General features: G+C 54.4%; 1 protein-coding gene across 5 annotated transcripts; it reads left to right on the plus strand.

Moving 5' to 3' along the window:
• The first annotated feature begins 490 nt into the window (after positions 1-490).
• On the plus strand, positions 491-17318 carry SNRNP70 (small nuclear ribonucleoprotein U1 subunit 70). Of its 5 annotated transcripts, none has more exons than XM_047836166.1 (10): positions 491-698; positions 1469-1625; positions 3411-3473; positions 3565-3641; positions 8170-8234; positions 8403-8465; positions 9090-9171; positions 12430-12531; positions 16303-16390; positions 16473-17318. In XM_047836166.1, the coding sequence occupies exons 2-10, from the start codon at positions 1567-1569 to the stop codon at positions 17122-17124; spliced, it is 1251 nt and encodes a 416-aa protein (XP_047692122.1). In that variant the 5' UTR covers positions 491-698; positions 1469-1566; the 3' UTR covers positions 17125-17318. The 5 variants fall into 5 exon arrangements, with proteins under 5 accessions (XP_047692122.1, XP_047692121.1, XP_047692119.1 ...); XM_047836165.1 differs by having other exon boundaries at positions 492-698; positions 3587-3641; positions 16500-17318; XM_047836163.1 differs by having other exon boundaries at positions 493-698; positions 3587-3641.
• Positions 17319-17815: the final 497 nt, after the last annotated feature.

The raw sequence follows: 17815 nt of genomic DNA on the forward strand, positions 1-17815 counted from the left end.
AAGCTCCAAGAAGAAAAAGACTATTAGTCACGTGCTATATATCTTCAGAGCCCAAGCAACGCCTAGCATTACACTAGGTGCTGAATGAACAGTTATGATTTAACAGGTTAGACATCAACGTAACACCATTCACGTACGGACTCTTTGCCTCTTTGCCAGGCGGCGGAGGGGTATTTAGTTGTACACACAACATTCGCATGCGTACAAGATCCGGGAAGTGTGTTAGGGAAAGGGGCGGAGCATCGAGGAGTCTCGCGCAAGGAGGCGGTTGGAGCCGAAAGCGAAAGGTGGTGGGGGCTGGGGTTTGGTGCGGTACCCGCGTGCGCACTGCGGCCTGCAGCCAGCCGCGGCAAAGGAGTTTAAGGTGCCCGTGGGCGGGGAAGTGACTTTGCGCATGCGCAGTCCCCGCGGCGCCGCCAGGTCCCTGTGTGTGGGTCGTGCTGGATCGCGCCGCGCGTGCGCAGCGCGGCCGGCGGAGGGATTTGAGGCTGGCTCCGCCCCTTGCCCCTGTCGCGAGCCGAGGCCGCGCGGGCTCGTGAGCAGCGGCCTGGTGCGCGCGCTGGGCGGGCGACTGACGGAGACCGACGCGGGCGCCGCCGTAGTCGAAGCGAGAGCGGGAGTCCCTGCTGCTGAGGGGCCGCCGCAACCGCCGCGAGCCCCCGGACCGTCTCCAGGCCGAGGAGGGCGCCGCGCGGCGGGTGAGTGAGACTGAGTGGCCTTACCGGGTGCGGAGCCGCTACCCACAAACCCCTGCGGTGGGCCCTAGCCTTTTCCCCGCGGCCGGGCCCCCTTCCCGCGCCACCGCCGCAGGACCTTTCCGGACCCCTTACCCAGACTCCTCTGGGCACCGAGGCCCTCTTCCCACAGCTCTCCCGCGGCCCCTTACCCACAGGCCCTTGCGGTGTGTTGCTTTTTTTTTCTTCCTCGTCTCCGCGGCGCCCTGGACCCTTACCCATAATTCCTTTCGCCTTTGGGGGCCTGCATTTATTACCCACAAGCCCCCAGCTCGAGGGGCTTGTTGCTTACCAGATTCTTCCCTTGATCGGAGACTTCCTGTGTGATTCTCGCCCCCATAGCCTGTTCTCCAAGGTGTGGGACCACCAGCCGCCATTGGTTTGGACCTCCCTCGTAAGGATCGTTGAGCCCCCCACACGCTCGCAGGGAACCTCCCAGCCCCACGGCTCCTTGCTCGGGATCCTGAGACTTTAACTCCTCGTAAACTCTTTTTCAGTCATTGCTGCCCTTACCAGCCTTGCCTCGCCCTCTCACAGCCTTCCCCCGTGAACTTTATATTTCTCATTCAGATTTAGTTCTTTGCCGTGAGCCATACGATCATTCCGTGTTCTTCCAGGACCCGCTTTAATACTGAGATCTTACTCCTCTTTCTTTTTCTTCTTGGGAGTCCCGGGATTATAGGGGCTTCGACTCTCCCGGTCACCCTAACCTAAGGCCGTCCTTCCTCCCTCAGACTTGGCAAGATGACCCAGTTCCTGCCACCCAACCTTTTGGCCCTCTTTGCTCCCCGTGACCCTATCCCATACCTGCCACCCTTGGAGAAACTGCCACATGAGAAACACCACAATCAACCTTACTGTGGCATTGCGCCCTACATCCGAGAGTTTGAGGTGAGTTCGCTGAGCAGACTCTTAGTGGTTTGGGTTCTGAGGCCGGGGAGCTGGATTTGAGGGTCCAGTTTCTGGACACTTTCTGTGTGATTTAGGCGGGGGACTTACTCTTTCTGATTCTCAGCTTCTCTGTCTTAAATGGGGTTGATAATGCTTCCTTGTAGGGTTTTTGTGAAAATTCAGTAAGTAGCAGCTGAGGATTCAGGTTCTGGGGTCAGGCAGTCCTTGGCACGCCATTTATCAGCCATGTGACCTTGGGCAAATGGTGTGTTCTCTTACTTGATTTCTGCATTTTTTGCCAGGGGATAGTAGTATTTTCCTCACGGTGTTGGTGGGGAATTAACTGCGACACTTATTACAGGGCTGGGCACCAACCAGTCAGCAAAACGTCGGTGTTACTGCGTTGACCAGTTTTGTTGTTGATAGGATGATGTTCGTGTGGGCTTGAGGATGTCGGCTATGCAACTGCAGGGAAAACACAAATATGTAACTTGGGCCTCTGTTTTTGTCGTTGGTAAAACTGGCCTGACAACATCCACCTTCTAAGGTGCATCAGAACACACCTGAGAAATGCTGGCACACAGCCAGAAGTCAGAAGCGGGAAGTTCTGGCCTCAAGTAAGAAAGGGCCGTGAAGGTGGAGGAAGCTGCAGGGCAGAAGTTAGTGGAGAGATAACAGAAGGTTGGCTCTTTAGTAGGATTTGCCACCCTCGGTGAACCGGTACTGGGAAGTGTTATTAGCTAATTAAACTAATTTAATGGCTACAGGCCAGTGGCGTCTTTGATGATGTGGCCATGTGGCAGTTACCGTTTAATGAGTGGCTGGGGAGATCTTCAGGAACTGCCCTGGCCCTCAGGAGGGGTCCAGTCATTGCTTCTGAACTGCACTGTCCTCTTCTTGGGCATCAGCCCTGGTCCCGATCTCTGTCTATGGTAACGGACAAATCTTTTGCATATTGGGGTTTTTGGTAAACACGAAGGGATCATTCTGATTTTTTCTCGTATCTTTAAAGAAAGACCACAGAATAAAAGATCAAGTTTTTATTTGTTTATCTTTTGAACATATTTATTTTTGAGAGGAGAGAGCACGCACACACAAGCAGGGGAGGGACAGAGAGACAGGGAGACACAAAGTCTGAAGCAGACTCCAGGCGCTGAGGTGTCAGCACAGAGCCCAGTGTGGGGCTAGAACTCATGAACCATGAGATCATGACCTAAGCCGAAGTCGGATGCTCAACCGACTGAGCCATCCAGATGCCCCAAGATCGAGTTGTTTGTTTTTGTTTTTGTTTTCAGTTTTTTTTTAATGTCTGTTTATTTTTGACAGAGAGAGAGACAGAGCATGAGCGGGGGAGGGGCAGAGAGAGAGTCCCAGGCAGACTGTACACTGTCAGGCGCAGAGCCCGACGCAGGGCTCGAACTCACAGACTGTGAGATCATGACCTGAGCCGAAGTCAGATGCTCAACCGACTGAGCCACCCAGGCGCCCCAAGATCGAGTTTTTGTTAATATCAGCAGGCATAAAACTGCTCTATCAGGTTGCTGTAGAAGTTTCTGAATTCTTCTGATTTGTCTACTTTTCTGGTCACAGACTGGGAACAGTTTGTGGGTAGCACTGGTCTGTGGACCAGGTTTTGATGCCACTCCCCACCTCCACTGGCCTGGGAACTGTCCGTGTTTGCTTGTTTGTGTGTGAGTGGCTGAGGCCCGTGTTGTTTTCTGGATGGGTGTCCCTTGCAATTTCCCCCTGTCCCTCCCACCCTGTCACCTGTCTTCTTATTTCCAGGACCCTCGAGATGCCCCTCCCCCAACTCGAGCAGAAACCCGGGAGGAACGCATGGAGAGGAAGGTATGTAATTTTCATCTTTTGGCCACATGTCGTTTTGCCATTTTCTCTCCAGGATGTTCCCTGACATCAGGGCACTTTTTTCCTCATTCAGTTGTCCACCTTTTTCCCGACAGAGACGGGAAAAAATTGAGCGGCGACAGCAGGAAGTGGAGACAGAGCTAAAAATGTGTAAGTCTCTCTTCTTTTCCCATCTCTTTTTCTTCAAACCTTCTTGCATTTCTCTCCGGCTAATCCAACCCAGGACTCTAATTTGGGAAGGTGGGGGTTTTAGCCCGCAAAGTTGGCCAAACACTGTGTTTGGTTTAGGATTTAGAAGTACAGCGTGGGGTCAGGGTTGGTGGGAAGGGAGGCCTGGTACCTCGGGCCGCACACTGTACGGGGGAGTGCACTCAGGGAGACTCCCACAACCAGCTGGGTGTCCTGGGCTGCAGGACAGATCCGTTATAGTCGTAGTCATTAACCAGACTCACAGAGGGTCACGTTGGTCTCAAGTGGCCCTTTCTTGTTGGAGTAAGGATGTTGTAGTTGGAAGACTCGGTCTTTCTTTCAGCTCCTGTGAGGCTGGTGAATCGTGTCATTTTGGACCTTATTCCCTGGAGCGGCATGTTTCCTCAGGGCTCTTATGCAGATGCCAAGCATCTAAAGGCCTGATACCAGCCGAGAGCTCTCTGAGCAGTGACTCACCAGAGCTGCCTTCCTGTCCTTTCTCAGACCCTGTGTTCAAACCGCATTCGGAATTTCCTCTTCCCACCTGGTCTCCTTGGATGTTTTCTTCCCTGGAACATCGCCATGTAGCCTTGCTAGTCATGCTCTCTGTTGTTGCCACCCAGTTTGTTTTTAACACTTTCTTTACTCCTTTCTCCGGTTCGTCACCACCACCTGTCCTGTTACTCTCTGAATGTCCCAGATCTGACCCTTCGCTCCATATGTGTCACCACTCAGGTTTTCTCTTGCTTTGGACACACAGTAACCGTCTGATTACCTGCGTGCCTGTCTCCACCAAGTTCTTTGGGTCTTTTTAAAGTACAACTTTGTATCATTTTCTGCTAACAGCTTCCTTTTGCTCTCAGCTTAAAGATGAAAGTCTCTTTCCTGCCCACTGTTTCAAACTTGTTGTGCACTGTGCTTCCTTCCCTCTCGAGCTACAGCGGCCTCTTCTCATGCCTCGTTCTTGTTGGAACGTCCCTTGGCATTGGGCTTTTGCCCAGGCTGTTCCCCCAGTCTCTGATGACACCTTGGTTTATGTGTAACAGCTCTTTGTATCCCTGTTCAGCTGTCACTTCTCAAGGAAGCCTTTCGTGACTTCCTTGCTCAGGTCAAGTCACCTTGTGCGCTGAAAGCCCCGAGTCCTGCTACAGGTTGGTCGCTTTGGTCTGCAGGGGAGATTTGAGGATCATCTCCATCTCTACGCTGTGGGTTCACAGCTGCTCTAAGAGAGCAGCGTTTGGACGCGATTTGCTCACCACCTTGGCCCCAGCTGCTCTAGGGCTCGGCACACAGAATTGTCGGCAGTTAATTTGGGGAGTCTTGGTTGCATTGTAGGGCACAGGCCTTGCAGTCTGACCCTAGTGCGTTGTAACCCCGATCCTGCTGCTTAACTGCCAGGTGGCCTTGGATAAATCTTTTCTCCCGTTAGAACTTATCTTCCACACTTTTAAGAATGGGATCTTGGTAGGTTAAACGACATCATAAAGATGTAGTTGGTCGAATTCAGGATGTGGGAAATGGTATAAAACAAAGTTGTAACTCAATTTCTTTAACAAATAAATGACAAGGAGAAAAAGGGCAGGGAGTGGACCAAAAACGATTAAAGAATCAAAAGATCGGTCAAGCAAGTGATGTGTATGCTTGTTTGGATCCTGATTTAAATGAGGTAACTGCATTGGGGCACCTGGGTGGCTCAGTCAGTTAAATGTCCAACTTTGGCTCAGGTCTTGATATCATGGTTTGTGGGTACAGAGTCCTGCATCAGGCTCTGTTCCGTCAGCTTCAGATCTATGTCTCCCCCCCCCCCCCCCCCCCCGTTCTTTTTAAATAAGCGTTAAAAAAAAAAAAAAAAACAACTAACTTTAAAAGTCCAGTTTTGGAAATAACGGAGTACATTTGAACCCTGGGTTTCGGGTTAAGGAGCTGACCTTAACCTTTTAAGGTCTAGTAAGAGTAGGGTGGTGATGATTTCTTTAAAATTCTTTGTTAGAGACTGCAATGCTATGTCTGGTGTTTGATTTAAAATACTTTGGTGGGATGGGGGTACAGATGAAGCAAACATGGCCATGTGTTGATAATTGAAGCTAGTTCATAGGGCTTCATTCTTCTCTGCTTCCCTCAGTGTTTGAACTTCTGCATAACTGGAAAGAAAAAAAAAAAAACAGGTCAAGTACGTTAGGGTTTTCATGGCCCTAAGAGCCTCCATCTCCAACTACAGAAGTTGGCTCTGCCTTGTCACCGGTAGCAGCTACCATTCGAGGGGACCTTGTCCCTTGTTAAGCAATTGGTGTACTTCATACCGTTGACTTCTCCCAGCTTCCAAGTGTGGCGGGGGGTTATTACTCCCATTTTTAAGATCAGGAAACCCGGGGCTCGTTGAGGGCAGTATACTTCCCAAGAGCCGAGAATTTCGAAATACTTTTTCTACCATCTGAAAGCCTAAACAGGCTTCCCGGCTCCATAGGGCGTTTCTTCAGGCTCCTGCTCGGGGTTGCTACCTAGATAATCCCTTTAACCAGGGGTTTTCCAAGGGCAGAGGTGCCAGCACGGGAGTTCCCTGAGTTTGTGCACACAAGTGCACCAACTGGTGAGCTGCTGACCGGCTTCAGTTCTCTGCTGCCCTCTTCCTGCTGATATCTTCTTTTTGCAGACACATGGGTGTTCTCGGCTCGGCTGCACTAGTTTTTGCCTTTGGCCACCCTCAAGGGCAACCCCTTGAGTAAGCAAGAACCGCAGGGAGTTCTGCGGTGTCCCTTGGATGCTGCCGGGCACCTCCACGGCACGTCAGGAAGTTTCAGGTCTCTGCTGTTTGGCCTTGGTCCTCTCCCCCATCCCCTGCAACCATTGTAGCCTTAGCATTCCTACCCCGCCTGTTAGGCCACCTGCTGCCTAGGTTTGGCAGATGCGTTTCCCGTTGCAGCTGTGATGGTTTCAGGTCTTCAGTCAGATGTCCTCATCCTGGTGAGGCCTTTCCTGACCTGCCCATTACAACTCTTCACCCTGGGTCTGTCACTGTGTGATGGAACCAGATGACTTCCTCACCGAGTTTGCTGTCGGCCTCCCCGCATGAGTATCTGAGCTTCGAGAGGACGGGGCTGTGTTTTGTCTTGTGCGCCGCTGAATCCCTGGCTCCGTACGACGGTTCCGGGAACTCGCCAGCACTGCACAGATACCTGTTGGATGAACGGACGAGAGCGGTCGGTGTAGATCGAGATACCGGGGCACAGAAAACTACGACACAGAAGGATGAGGGATGGTGAGGAACTGAAGGGGGTAGGCGCAAAGATGGCGTTGTCTTCAAAGGCCACCGTCACTTTCCAAGTAGTTAGGCTCAGTTCTCTGGTTTGTAATACATTCCCTGAAGTCATCTTGAGTTTCGCTTGTGTTCGCAGCCTAGCCTCCTCAGATCTGCAGCTTTATTTCTCTGGCTTCTTGCAGCACCCAGGCTGTCATCCTGAGAAGCTGGTGTGTAGGTGTTCAGTATGGAGCTTGGTAGTTAGAACACCGGGGCTGTGAGGTTGGGCTGGGACGTAAAGCCGGGCTTGGCCTCTTTGCCGCTCTGACACTTTTCCTCTTCCATGCTTCGGGGGTTGGCTTAGTTTCCGTTTGCAGAATGAGGATTCATTTTCAGCGTGCGGCAGTGTCTGGGCCTAATTATGTGTTCAATAAATTATTAACGTTCATTTTTTTACATTCTCCTGGGATACAGCATGTCATTCTAAGGGTTGTGCTGTGTCGTGTCACATGGAAGAACCGCCTTTGCTCTGAAGTGGTCGGGGTGCCGTTGGGACCCTGGCAGGAGTCGAGGACCGCTGTGTGTGCTTGGGCCTCTGTAGTTGGTGAAAAGGACTTCTTCCCAGGCCTGACCCACCAGGATCCCCCCAGGAATTGGTTTTGTAATAGGTTTTGGCTCCTTTCTGTGGAGATGGTTGTTCCTCAGTGGCCTCGTGGTAGGAGGGTTGGGAGTAAGCGCCTGTTGAGCATTTCGTGCGCTCCAGCACCAGGCCTGGGTTTCTCCCTGGGGCACAGAGGTCATGGGGCAGAAAGCAGGTGGACACTGCTAGGCTCTCTCCCAGCCTTTGAGCTCAGGTTTTCCTGAGGGCTGTAGGTGCAAGCCGTGTCGTTGGGTGGCAGCATGGCCCTGCAGCTGAGGGAGGGAGCCTGGCACCTGGAGTGGTCAGGCTGCCTCTGGATGCCCAGCCTTCACCTGCAAGGGGCTGGGGCTTTAACATACGTAGGTCTGAAATGGTGTTCAGACTCCTGGCCCCCATCCAGTGTCAGCTTGAGGTCAGCCTGTCCCCTTCCCCCATCAACCTAAACTGGTTACTGAGATAAAGGCTGCTGTGCCCCAGGGAAACTGGAAAACGGAGCGTGTCCAAGGTCTCCAGGTCACCAGCAATTTTATTCTAATGGATCTCTGTCTGTCCATCTTTCTTGCTGTGTGTGACTGTTGATATTTTCTACTTATACATTCTTTTCTTCTGTACAGGGGACCCTCACAATGATCCCAATGCTCAGGGTGATGCCTTCAAGACTCTCTTTGTGGCTAGAGTGGTGAGTCCCCAGCTTCCCAGCCCTGGAGCCCCAGAGAAGCCAAAACCCTGGGCTGCTGAGAGCTTGGGTGTGGGACAAAGGACAGTAGGCTAGGTCCTGGAATGTTCTGAGGGCTTGGGGATGGTTAATTTCTCCCACTTAACTTTGTGTCTGTCTGTCTCCTGGTAGAACTATGACACAACAGAATCCAAGCTCCGGAGAGAGTTTGAGGTGTACGGACCCATCAAAAGAGTGAGTGGACTGGGGCGGGGGGTTATTTGAATTGGAAAGGGATTTGGTGGCGGGGTGTGGAGGGAGAAGGCTGGTTCCTGGCCCCAAGGATGCATCCCATCATTTCAGGGCTTCAGAGTCCATGGGCTGCCTTTCCATTCTGACTGTACTTCCTCGCAGGGGATTTTGGGTAGCAGGAGTAAAATTAAGAAGTGGTAACTAGCCAAGCCCGTTTGTTTACCGTTGTCTGCGGCTCCCGTTGGCTGTGAGGCAGAGGCGGGTAGTCGGGACAGAGACTGTCAGGTCCATGGAACTGGAAGTATCTGCCGTCTGGCCCTTTAGGGAAGATGTAGAAGCGTGTGCCGATTGCTGTTGTGGAGCAAGGCTCTGTGTTTAACTGGCGGGCCTCGATTTCATCGAAAAGTCCCCTGAGCGCTCTGAGCAGTAGTGAGGGCTTGAGATCAGTGTGCGTGTCCACTGCTGAGCCCGGTGCTGGGAGGGCATTAGTCACCTGGGGCTCTCAGGGACGGGGACAGGGTGTGAGGCATCTGTCGCTGGCGTAGGCCGCCTCTGTGGTTGAAAGGGTGGGATTTCCTTGTCTGAGAACTAATCTCTGTGCCGCCCCCCACCGGCTGCCTCCGTCAGATACACATGGTCTACAGCAAGCGGTCAGGAAAGCCCCGTGGCTATGCCTTCATCGAGTACGAACATGAGCGAGACATGCACTGTGAGTACCTCTGGCCTGAGCCCTGCCCTCTGACCCTCTCTCTTCTCTGCTGCCCAGCCCCTTCCTGTCGTCTGTCCCCAACCCCTGCCCTGCCAAACCTGACATTAGCGATGTCTCTTCTCCTCCTCCCTCTGTTTCTGATATATCTTTTTTTTTTTTATATACGTGTTTTTTAAAAAACAAAAACCAAAATCCCCCACAACGTGTGTGTGTGTGTGAACCTGGGGAGGTAAGTGTCACACGTTGAACCTCAGGGGCAAGGAGGGAACTGGGTGGGAGCTGGGGCCAGCTGGACGTGGGGGGGAGGGGTCGGGTGTTCGGGGAGCCTCTCCCCATTCCCCCCACCAGAAGTGGGGGTGGCTAGGTCAGAATGAGGACTGGCCTTTGAACCTGCCCTCTCTTCCCCCCAGCAGAACTGGGGCTGGGCCACCCGACCCTCCGCCTCCCCACCCCTGGCCCCCCACCCTGTTCCTCAGCGGGCAGTGGGCCTGTAGGCGTGTTCGGCGCCTGCCCCCACATCTCCAAAGCCCCCTTTGAGGCCGCGGCGGCGTCCACATGGGCCGGGATGGGTGGGCGGGGGCGGGCAGGGCTGCGGCGTGTCCAGGGGCCGCCGTATTAATTGACTGTTCTTATTGTCACTGCAGCCACCACGCAGCTGGCTTGCAGCTGATGCTTACGCTCCCCTTACAACACCTCAGTGTATGGTTGGTATAAGGGTTTGTATCATGGGTAAGATCACTCAGCACCGCACACTAGCCCAGCTTAGCCAGGCAGTGCAGGAGCAGTGAGGCCTCCCTCCTCCCATCCCCAGTCGCCCCCTCAGCCTCCCCGCACCCGGAACCCTTTCCTTGTTTGGGTGCCCTTTGTCCCTCCTGCCACCCCTGCCCCCAGTCCACAGGCTCTCTGGTAATCTTGTCGGTCCCAGGAAGGGAAGGACGGAGCCTGATGGGAAAGGCGTCTGGCCTCTCCAGTTGGGCTCCACCCAGCCCCTGACTTAACCTGGCTTCATGGCGTCAGTGGGAAGGTTACAGGAATGCCGAAGACAGGACGCACTGGGGGGAGGGCTCCGCACGGAACCCTTCAATCCTTTGCTCCCTGCCCCCGTGCTTCTGTGGGGCTGTCACTGTGGTGGCCCTGGAGAATCTTTCTGGTTGCTAGATTCAGGGTGCTGTGCCCCTTTTCTGTCTGCCTTCTCCTGGTCGAGGCCTACCTAAGGGCCGTGGTGCCCAGCGGCTCTGCAGAGTGCACGGAATTGGGGATTGGAGTGTGGGAGGGACCAAGTGACAGGCTGCCAGGGGCTGAAGGTGTCGTAGATTCTACTTAAAACCCTTCCGCTGTCTATAGAGACCTAAGAGAGGGAGAGAAAGACGAGCCTAGAAGCACACATGTCACGTGGTTTCTTTGCTGGTACTCCTGGGTTGGGCTTCTTCCGGGGTTTGGGACACTGAACCAGAGCAGGGTTCCTTTGCCTGACTGTGTTCCCGGTCCTTCACTCCCGTCCCCCCACTACCCTCCTCTGGGTTCGGGGGCCGAGCGGCCCCTCCTCCTCAGATCCTGGGCTGCACGCCATCTCCTGGACCCCTTGAGGCTGCCCCTTTGGGTGCCAGCCTTTGACCTGCAGGTGGCGGGAGGGAGTGTGGAACTCGAGTTGGAAAAGTCCTTCTATGTGCTGCGAGGGGGCGGGGCGTGTGCCTAGTTTAGCGTGGACTTGACCGGGAAAGGTGAGGGCGCACAGGTTCTCTGAGGCCTCCCCAGCCGCCTTCTTAAATGCAATAAGATAGTCCCGGGACTTTACCAGCTCCTAGACTTGATGTTAATCCTTGTCTCCCCCTCTTTCAAGGCCTCCATGAGGTTTCTTTGGGGTCCGCCACTTCCTCTGCCTGCCTCCAGGTGGTGCAGGAGACGTGGTTCCTCTCCCTCTCCACTGGCTCCCTAGAACCCCCCCACTTCCCTCCCTGTAGCTTTAGCTGACCCCATGGTGGTGGGTGTGGGGTCTGTGCGCGTGCTCAGGTAAGCTTGGGGGCTCCAGGTAAGCGGTCCCGTGTCCCCCCCCGGGAAGCCCGCCTCCTCGCCAGGCCCCCAGGAGTTGCCGAGCCCCCCCCATCCCGCTCGGTTTGGACACCCGCAAGGCCGGCATCGGTAAATGGCACCTTTTTCTCTTCCTCTGGTTGTTATTTGGGGGGGAGCGGGCTGGGGCGGGGCAGGGTATTGTGGTTGGTTGAGGACAACTCCCTAGGCCAGGGCTGGGGGTGGGAAACGGACTTTTTTGGCCTTCCCGACGCCCGTGTGAGACAGGCCCTGGGTTGGGCCTGCCCATTGCTGTGCCCTGCCCAAGAGCAGGAACATGCCTCACCCCGAATCTCCCCCTCTACTCCTCGCTCTGCCCGGCAGGCTCAGGCTGGGGTTGGCCTCCCAGCGTTTGTTGAATAGGGGCTGTGGAGGGAGAGATGGGACGGGGGCTGGGATTGGGTGGCAGTCAGTCGGCTCAGGTAAGGCAGGAATTGTGAGGAGCACCGCACGCCTCCCATGCCTCCCTCCACTTTCCCTCTCCCCCACCTGCTGTAGGGGGCCCCTCCAGGCCCCCTGGGAGCACCGTAACCCCACCCTTCTGCTCCCTGCCATCTCCTGAAGATTTCTCCCACCCTTTTCTGGTTCATTTTCTGTTCTGATGTCTGTTCCCCCCACACTCACCTCCGTCCCCCAAAACACAAAAAAAATAAAAAATAAAACGGTGTGAACTGGGGTGCAGCGCGGCCCAGCTGGGCCTCCTCCCCCAGCACGATGTTTTAGGGTGCATGCCTGGGGTTGTGGAGGAGCCCTCCCCCACAGCAGAGTCCAACCTTAAGTTAACCTTCAGTTTCTTTGCAGCGACTTTGGCCGCCTGGACAGGAGGGGGCTGCTCTGTCGGGTGGGAGTAGGCAGGGCTTGGCAGCCCAGGTGGGCGGGTGGTGGTTGGGGTGGTCCTGCTCCCCCCAGTAGCAATTGGGGGGTGATGAACAAGTTCCAAGATGGAGCAGGCCCCTCCTGGTTTGGGAGAGGGTCAGTCTGGCTGTCAGTTGCCTGGCTGTCTGGTGGGCGTGTGCTTGCGTGTGTGTGTGTGCGCGCGCGCGCGCGTGTGTGTGTGTGTGTGTGCGCCTGCGCACAGAGTGCCTTGATGGGGACATGGGGGTGGGGATGCCACAGAGCCGGGCCCTGTCCTGACTAGAGGACCCTCTGGGGACTCTTTCCCCCTCCCCCCCTCCCCCACGTCTGTTGCAGCCGCTTACAAGCACGCAGATGGCAAGAAGATTGACGGCAGGAGGGTCCTTGTGGACGTGGAGAGGGGCCGAACCGTGAAGGGCTGGCGGCCCCGGCGGCTAGGTGAGCGCTCCCTGTGTGGGCTGGGCCCCGGCGGGCCTGCATCCCTTCTGCATTCCCTGCCACTTTCTGCCTGCCTGGCTGCTCACGTCTTTCCTTCCTCTCTCCAGCTTGTCTCTCATCACCGTCATCATTCCTGAGGGCTGTCTTCCTGTTCTGGGTTACTCTCTAGTTGGTGGACTTCCTCTCTTTGTGCCTCGTTCTCCTTATCCTGGAAAGTGGGGGTCACCTCAGAGTTCACCAAGCTCAGCATACCAGATGCCCAGCTTGGCAAGGAGCCCCTGGTAGGGTTGTAAATGTCACCCTCTCATCCACTGACTCTTTGCTCTTGCTTGTCTGTTGATACGTTGGTTCAGCAAATGCCTGTTTACCATATTTTTCCTTTTTTTTTAATCTTTTTGTTTATTTTTGAGAGAGAGAGAGAGAGAGAGAGAGAGAGAGAATACCAGCAGGGGAGGGACAGAGAGAGAGGGAGACACAGAATCCAAAGCGTCTCTGGGCTCTGAGCTGTCAGCACAGAGCCCGACATGGGGCTCAAACTCAAGAACTATGAGATCATAACCTGAGCCAAAGTCAGATGCTTAACCGACTGAGCCACCCAGGCGCCCCCCATGTTTTTACTCTAATTTTTTTTAATGTTTATTTCTTTTGAGAGGGAGAGAGAGCCATGTGCATGGGGCGGGGGGTGGGGGGGCTGAGGGAAGGAGAGAATCCCAAGCAGGCTGCATGTTGTCGGCACCCAGCCAGACACGGGGCTCAGTCCCACGAATCATAAGATCGTGACCTGAGCCGAGATCAGGCGTTGGATGTTTAACTGACTGAGCCACCCAGGCACCTTTACCATGTGTTTTAGTCAAGAGCAAGGCATATGTATATGACGGTCTTTGTCCGTCTCTAATTGTCATTCACAGTGTCGGTCAAGGTCAGTTTGGTTGCAGGTATCAGAAATACATTTGAGGATTTAAAAATTTTTTTTTTTTTCAACGTTTATTTATTTTTGGGACAGAGAGAGACAGAGCATGAACGGGGGAGGGGCAGAGAGAGAGGGAGACACAGAATCAGAAACAGGCTCCAGGCTCTGAGCCATCAGCCCAGAGCCTGACGCGGGGCTCGAACTCCCGGACCGCGAGATGGTGACCTGGCTGAAGTCGGACGCTTAACCGACTGCGCCACCCAGGCGCCCCGACATTTGAGGATTTTAAAGCACAGAGGACCCTTGTTGATTGAGAATCCCACGGATCCTTTGGAGCCCAAAGATGTGTGATGCCAGTTGACCTGAAGGGGACCTGGTAGCCAGACCTTAAAGTTGCCAGGAGCCACCTCTGGTGTCACTGCAGCTTGCTTCTGTCTTGCCTGCTATCTGTGCAGACTGATCTCTTCTGTGTTTCCCTGCACTGGCCCAGTGTGTGTCCTGCTTTATACTCAGTCTTGACTGAGTCTCTGTGTTTTGGGGTGGGTGGATCTCAGTGGCTCAGCCTTGGGCCTGGACCTGGGTCCGAGGTGTTGCCATCCAAACATGCCTGTTAAGGACCTACTTCTTTGAGGGTGAGTGACAGTTGTCCAAGAAGATGGTCCTTCTTGGGTAGACCTGTTGGATGGATCAGTACTCTGCTCTTAATCCTGCCTTCCCGCCCACTCTTCTCACCCTGAACTTGGCTGTGTGACAGAGACCACACATTCAACTGCTGGGTCTCTGAACAACAGATCGGTTTTTATCTTGCCCTCATTTCTCTGGGGTGGAGTGAGTTCTTCAGAGTGCTGTTTCCTGTTCTGGTAGAATCCCGGAATCCCAGAATCTTCTAGGTCAGTTGGCATTCAAGTTTTGCGATAGCAGTACCTAGTACTTCCTGACCCAGCATGTTATACATGCAAAATTATAACCCAAACAAAAGTTTTATGAACAGAAATTACTTTTTTTTTTTATGTTTATTTTTGAGAGAGCGAGTATGGAGGAGGGACAGAGAGTCACAGGCAGACTCCACACTATCTGCACAGAGCCGGATGTGGGGCCCGAATTCACGAACCGCAAGACTGTGACCTGAGCTGAAATCAAGAGTTGGATGCTTAACTAAGGCACCCAGGCTCCCCCAGAAATTACCTTTTTTACAGACAGTCTATACTAGTATTTTATATTCTGTTGCTTTACTTTGTTTTTTGTTTATTATTATTATTATTACTACTATTTTTTTTTTAATGTTTATTTCTGAGACAGAGCATGAGTGGGGGAGGGGCAGAGAGAGAGGGAGACACAAAATCCGAAGCAGGCTCCAGGCTCTGAGCTGTCAGCACAGAACCCGACATGGGGCTTGAACTCACAAACTGTGAGATCATGACCTGAGCCGAAGTCGGTCGCTCGACCGATTGAGGCACCCAGGCGCCCCTGTTTTTTGTTTATTAAAAAAATTTTTTTATAATGTTTATTTTTGACCGGGAGAGAATAAGTGGGGGAGGGGCAGAGAGAGGGAGACACAGGATCTGAAGCAGACTCCGGGCTCTTGAGTTGTCAGCACAGAGCCGGATGAGGGGCTCCAACCCACAGAATGCAACCCACAGAATACCTGAGCTTAAGTCGGATGCTTTACCGACTAAGCCATCCAGGTGCCTTTTATTTTTTTTAATGTGTGTTGGTTGCAACCCATCTAATTGGTGATGTGATCCATTGCTGGGTTGTGACCTGACAGTTGAAGACACAAGTCTGTTCTGCATCATACCTGTGACGTTCCAGATGCCCGGTCAGTTGCCTGTGCCTGTTAGAATGTTTGCTCTCCGAGCATCCTTTGCCTGTTTTCACCCGGCACTGCTGGAAGTCCTTTGCTTTCGTGGAACTCCGGCCCGCCTCACTGAAGCTTGCTTCCGGTCTGTGTGGTGCGGAACGGTGCACAAGAGGGCAGCTTCTGGAGTCGGCCAGGAGTCCTGTCCCAGTTCTGCACCTTCGTTGCCAAGTCCCCGTGTGGGCAAGTGACTCTCTGGGTTTGCTTTGCCATCCGAAGAAGGCGCCGTTGCTCCTTAGTTGTCCTTTGACTACTGTGCGTAGACACTTAGTTACATGCTGGTGACAGCAAATCCAGACCTAGTCCTGACTTTCACGGTGCATAACAGTCTGGAGAGGCAGGAGTTCCCTGCTCACAGGGGCGTGTGCACTGTGAAGCGCCACCTGAAGTTTTAGGAAGGAAATGTATTCAGTCCGTGAGTAAATGGTGGGGAACCGGGCAGTGGGGTAGGTTCGGGAAGGCCTGCGGTGGAAATGGTGTTCAGGAGGACCCGTAAAGGGGGAGTAAGTTAACCGGACAGGGAAGAGCAGACCCCCAAGGGGAGCAGTGAATGATCCCCCAAAGTGGGGCAGAAAGGAGACGGAGACAGAGAGTATGAGGGGGTTGAAAAGCACCCCGAAAATGAAGAATCAGTGGCCAGCTTCTGGAGGCCGCTTGATGGAGATTTTGGAGTAAAGGCAGTGGGAAACTGTTGGAGGATTTGAGGCCGACCACGTTTTTGAGTTAGGTTTCTAGCTTGGCGTCGTGTCAGGAGGCAGCTGAGCAGAAGGGGTTTGGGAGGCTGTGTGGACTTGGAGGTTAAGGGTGCGCTTTGGAGTCTGAGTGCAGGTGTTGACCAGCTGGCGCTTGGGGAAAGGCCTCAAGTGTGTGAACACAGCTGTCCTGTTAAAGCGCACCCGCCACTGGCGGTTGCAGGCCTGCCTTTTGCTCTTTGGTGCGCCTCGTCTCCCTTCCCTGAGTGCCCTGTTTGGACTGACCCTTTCTCCGCCCGCCCCCGCTCCAGGAGGTGGCCTCGGTGGTACCAGAAGAGGCGGGGCCGACGTGAACATCCGGCATTCGGGCCGGGATGATACTTCCCGCTACGATGAGAGGTAAGATTGGGCAGCTGGTTTCCTGGGATGCGGGCGGTCACGTGGGGGAGCCCCGCCACAAACCTCTGCCCACCTCATCCAGGCCCGGCCCCTCCCCGCTTCCCCACAGGGACCGGGACCGGGACCGCGAGCGGGAGCGCAGGGAACGAAGCCGCGAGAGAGACAAGGAGCGAGAACGGCGACGCTCCCGCTCTCGGGACCGGCGGCGGCGCTCACGGAGTCGCGACAAGGAGGAGCGGAGGCGATCCAGGGAGCGTAGCAAGGACAAGGACCGGGAACGGAAGCGGCGAAGTAGCCGGAGCCGGGAGCGGGCACGACGCGAGCGGGAGCGCAAGGAGGAGCTACGTGGTGGCGGAGGCGGTGGCGACATGGCGGAGCCCTCTGAGGCTGGTGATGCGCCGCCTGATGACGGGCCTCCTGGGGAGCTGGGTCCTGACGGCCCTGACGGTCCAGAGGAGAAGGGCCGGGATCGAGACCGGGAACGACGTCGGAGCCACCGGAGCGAACGGGAGCGGCGCCGGGACCGCGACCGAGACCGGGATCGCGAGCACAAGCGGGGGGAGCGGGGTGGTGAACGGGGCAGGGATGAGGCCCGAGGTGGGGGGGGTGGCGGCCAGGACAACGGGCTGGAGGGTCTGGGCAACGAAAGCCGAGACATGTACATGGAGTCTGAAGGAGGTGATGGGTATCTTGCTCCAGAGAACGGGTATTTGATGGAGGCTGCGCCAGAGTGAAGAGGGCTTCTTCCTCTCTCCCCCTCCCCCCCCCTCCCTCGTTTTGTTTGGACGCGTTCCTACCCGTACCTTTGCTGTCGTCCTCTTCCCAACCTTCTTGGCCACCACCTAAGTTTGCCAGCCAAGGGTAGGAGTCTCCTTATTTGTTGTGGCCCCTTGGATTTAAAATAAAATTAATTTCCTGTTGATAACAAGCACCTTGGTTTCTTCGCTGCTTTTAATGTCTTCCCAGAAGGTTGTGCCCTTTCCAGCAGCCCTACTCTGGTCTGTGTCCCAGGGCATGCCAAAAACTTGGGCTTTTTTGACCTGTGGCTGGGGCTACCCCCACTACCCCAGAGCCATTTAAACTGGGATAAGGAGGTGCTCTGAAAGGGTTCCCTCTGTTAGGGTCTTAGATGTCTTTGTGGTTTCCTTTCCTTTTCTTTTTTTCTTTTTCTTTTTCCTTTCTCTTCATCTAACATCTTTCTCAGGGCTCTTATGGGGCCGTCTCTCTGTAACCCATGTCTTGGTGGAGGTGGGGCTCTAAGATGAGGTTTCTCTGTGGAAGCTGTGATTTTGGAAGGGGAGCTGTTGTTGAGGCTGGAGAGCTGGGAAGGATGGGGAGATGAAATGGGAGCACAAGCTGGGGGAGGAGGAGCTGAGCCACCCAGGTGCCCCTCTTCTTTTAAATGTTTATTTTTGAGAATGCACA

Source organism: Prionailurus viverrinus, chromosome E2 (assembly GCF_022837055.1).
Source record: "Prionailurus viverrinus isolate Anna chromosome E2, UM_Priviv_1.0, whole genome shotgun sequence".
Classification (NCBI taxonomy): Eukaryota; Metazoa; Chordata; class Mammalia; order Carnivora; family Felidae; genus Prionailurus; species Prionailurus viverrinus.